Source organism: Salvelinus alpinus, chromosome 18, assembly GCF_045679555.1.
Source record: "Salvelinus alpinus chromosome 18, SLU_Salpinus.1, whole genome shotgun sequence".
Taxonomy (NCBI): Eukaryota; Metazoa; Chordata; class Actinopteri; order Salmoniformes; family Salmonidae; genus Salvelinus; species Salvelinus alpinus.
In genome coordinates this window covers 53,255,571-53,258,451 of record NC_092103.1, presented here as the reverse complement: position 1 = coordinate 53,258,451, position 2,881 = coordinate 53,255,571, and the positions used below count along the sequence as shown (strand labels likewise).

The window sequence follows — 2,881 nt, the reverse complement described above, 5'->3', positions numbered from 1 at the left end:
GAAGGAAGAAGAACAGACATGCTAACCATCCAGGCCATGGGGTGGAACAGAAGGAAGAAGAACAGACATGCTAACCATCCAGGCCGCGGGGTGGAACAGAAGGAAGAAGAACAGACATGCTAACCATCCAGGCCATGTGGGGGAACAGAAGGAAGAAGAACAGACATGCTAACCATCCAGGCCGCGGGGTGGAACAGAAGGAAGAAGAACAGACATGCTAACCATCCAGGCCATGGGGGGGAACAGAAGGAAGAAGAACAGACATGCTAACCATCCAGGCCATGGGGTGGAACAGAAGGAAGAAGAACAGACATGCTAACCATCCAGGCCGCGGGGTGGAACAGAAGGAAGAAGAACAGACATGCTAACCATCCAGGCCATGGGGTGGAACAGAAGGAAGAAGAACAGACATGCTAACCATCCAGGCCGCGGGGTGGAACAGAAGGAAGAAGAACAGACATGCTAACCATCCAGGCCATGGGGTGGAACAGAAGGAAGAAGAACAGACATGCTAACCATCCAGGCCATGGGGTGGAACAGAAGGAAGAAGAACAACCTGCACAGAGTATTGTCCAGAAGATACTTGAAAGTGTATTGTGTGGAACAATACATTTATTTTAGAAGTATTATATCTATGCATTTCATTTATAAAAAATAAAAAAAGATTCTGTTTTGTTTTTGTCATAATTCTCAGAAAACAGCAAAAATCCAGGAGGAGACCCAGACTCTCAAAGTTTAAGAGTGATTTGGGTGTAGGCGATGAGACCGGACAACTGAAGTTCAGCAATGGGCTAATACAGATAAATGAATACAAAAAATAAATAATCCTAATTGTAACTCTCCTGGACTGTCACCTTGATGTGGTGGAGAGGCTTGCGTACTCCAATGACCCTGAGAGCTAACCCTTAGAGGGTGTATTCCACCGCAGGTGCAATCAAGCCGGACAGGTGGAAGGGTAGGAGGCAGACAGAACATTCCCTGGTTATCCAGGTTGGGGCTCACTCACTCCCCACATAACAAATAATTTGTTACAGATACCTTCACAGGCCCTATATTCCTCCAGGAAGTGAGTGCAACTACTCACCGTTGGAGATACGTTAATTTATAGATTTATTGTATTTCAGAGGAAACAAATGAGAACATGGATGGTCTCCAGGTACTACAGAGAACAATTGAAGTCCTGTTTCTTAGCATCAAACAAAGGAAATAGGACCTCTACCGCCAGACAGGTTTGTTACATTTCATGAATATTGAATTGCACTCACTTCATTTCTCTCTCATTTCAAAGCCATGAAATGTAACAAATAATTCCATTCTCCTTTTGTTGTGATGACAGATGGATGCAAGAAAAGACTCTGAGCAGAAAGATATTGGAAGAAAAGGCCAAATTGACAGCTGCCACAGAGGAGTACAACACCCTTGTACCAGATTCAGCAATACCATCTGCAGATGAGATCCTTTCCGCAGACCTTCATGCCTGGCCTTGGGAGCTGCCTGGCCTTGGGAGCTGCCTGGCCTTGGGAGCTGCCTGGCCTTGGGAGCTGCATGGACAAAGTAAGTAGTATATTTGTGTCACAATAACTATGTTTCTGTTTTGCTATCTGTGTTTGTTCAGTTGCACAAACACAGACAGCACTGCCAAAGTTACAAATCCACATTGCATTCTTATGAATTTACAGCTGACCTACTCACAAAGAAAATAGCCTTTGACCGGGTGATGCTCCTGAGACAGCTGAAGGAGGAAGAGTTAATTGTCCTAAAGGAAGTCAAGCACCACTGGGAAAGCCTAAAGAGGGAATATGAGAATGTACAAGACCTTGCTTCACATGTGGCACTTGACCTAAGCAGGCAAAGTAGGGGAACTTTAATTAATATGTACAATTGATGTTGGCACCCTGTAATTGCTATTGTATTTAAGGAATTCATCATTGTATTTACCCTACACATTACGATTGTTGGTGTTAGGCTGGCAATTGAATCAGTCGGAAGCTGGGAGCAGAGGTCTCTTCTCCATGCTTCAGAGGAGAGTCAGCAGCCTCAGAAGAGACCAGGACTCTGTCAAACTGATATACAGCAAAGCTATGGGCCAAGACACCTCCCTCCTAGAAAATTACTTCATAGATGACCTCCTGGAAGAGGACCTAGATGACATCTATGACAGCATCCACTACAGCTCTGATGACAAGGAATCTATCACAGACTGAAGGTGTTCGCTTGGGTGGGTGCAGTTTGCACTGGGTGAAAAGTGATTCCATTTGTTTTGCATATGTGCTTTATCTGCCTTCCTAAGGAAAAATAGTTTGAACATTTTATGGAAAATAAACTTTCGTTTCTTCCTTGTTGACAATGTGATCATGTGGCACAGATTTGAGAAGTGCGCTATTACTGCTTTTGCCCGGTTACATGACCAGGTCCGATGCACCCCTTTTAAATGGCCAAGCTGCAGTTGCTACATCCACTTTTGGATGCTTGAAGAATATCATTTATAAATGCCTCATAAATATAGTTCACCTGCCGTACCCCATCAGATCCCAAAATAAATACTATTTTCTACTCGAATGTTTGTAAACAAAGTAACTGTAAACACACACTAGCATGTGTCAAACTCATTCCACGGGTGAGCTGAGTGTCTGCGGGTTTTCGCTCCTCCCATAATTGATGAATTAAGGTCATTAATTAGTAAGGAACTCCCCTCACCTGGATGTCCAGGTCTCAGTAAGGAACTCTCCTCACCTGGTTGTCTAGGTCTCAGTAAGGAACTGCCCTCACCTGGTTGTCTAGGTCTCAGTAAGGAACTCCCCTCACCTGGTTGTCTAGGTCTTAATTGAAAGGGAAAAAACAAAAACCAGCAGACACTAGGCTCTCCATGGAATGAGATTGA

At 44.3% G+C, this 2,881-nt stretch overlaps 1 protein-coding gene across 1 annotated transcript; it reads left to right on the top strand.

Annotated features, from left to right (window-relative positions):
• Nucleotides 1-1,134: 1,134 nt before the first annotated feature.
• Nucleotides 1,135-2,342, top strand: LOC139544679 (uncharacterized). Its single transcript, XM_071351976.1, has 4 exons — nt 1,135-1,229; nt 1,337-1,554; nt 1,680-1,853; nt 1,966-2,342. Exons 2-4 carry the CDS (start codon nt 1,341-1,343, stop codon nt 2,202-2,204), a joined length of 627 nt encoding a protein of 208 aa, XP_071208077.1. The 5' UTR covers nt 1,135-1,229; nt 1,337-1,340; the 3' UTR covers nt 2,205-2,342.
• The last annotated feature ends 539 nt before the right edge of the window (nt 2,343-2,881 follow it).

Coding starts and splice junctions, on each gene's coding strand:
- LOC139544679 (XM_071351976.1), top strand. CDS start 1,341: ATGCAAGAAAAGACTCTGAGCAGAAAGATATTGGAAGAAAAGGCCAAA. Junction 1,555..1,679: donor TTGGGAGCTGCATGGACAAA/GTAAGTAGTATA, acceptor ATGAATTTACAG/CTGACCTACTCACAAAGAAA. Junction 1,854..1,965: donor ACTTGACCTAAGCAGGCAAA/GTAGGGGAACTT, acceptor TGTTGGTGTTAG/GCTGGCAATTGAATCAGTCG.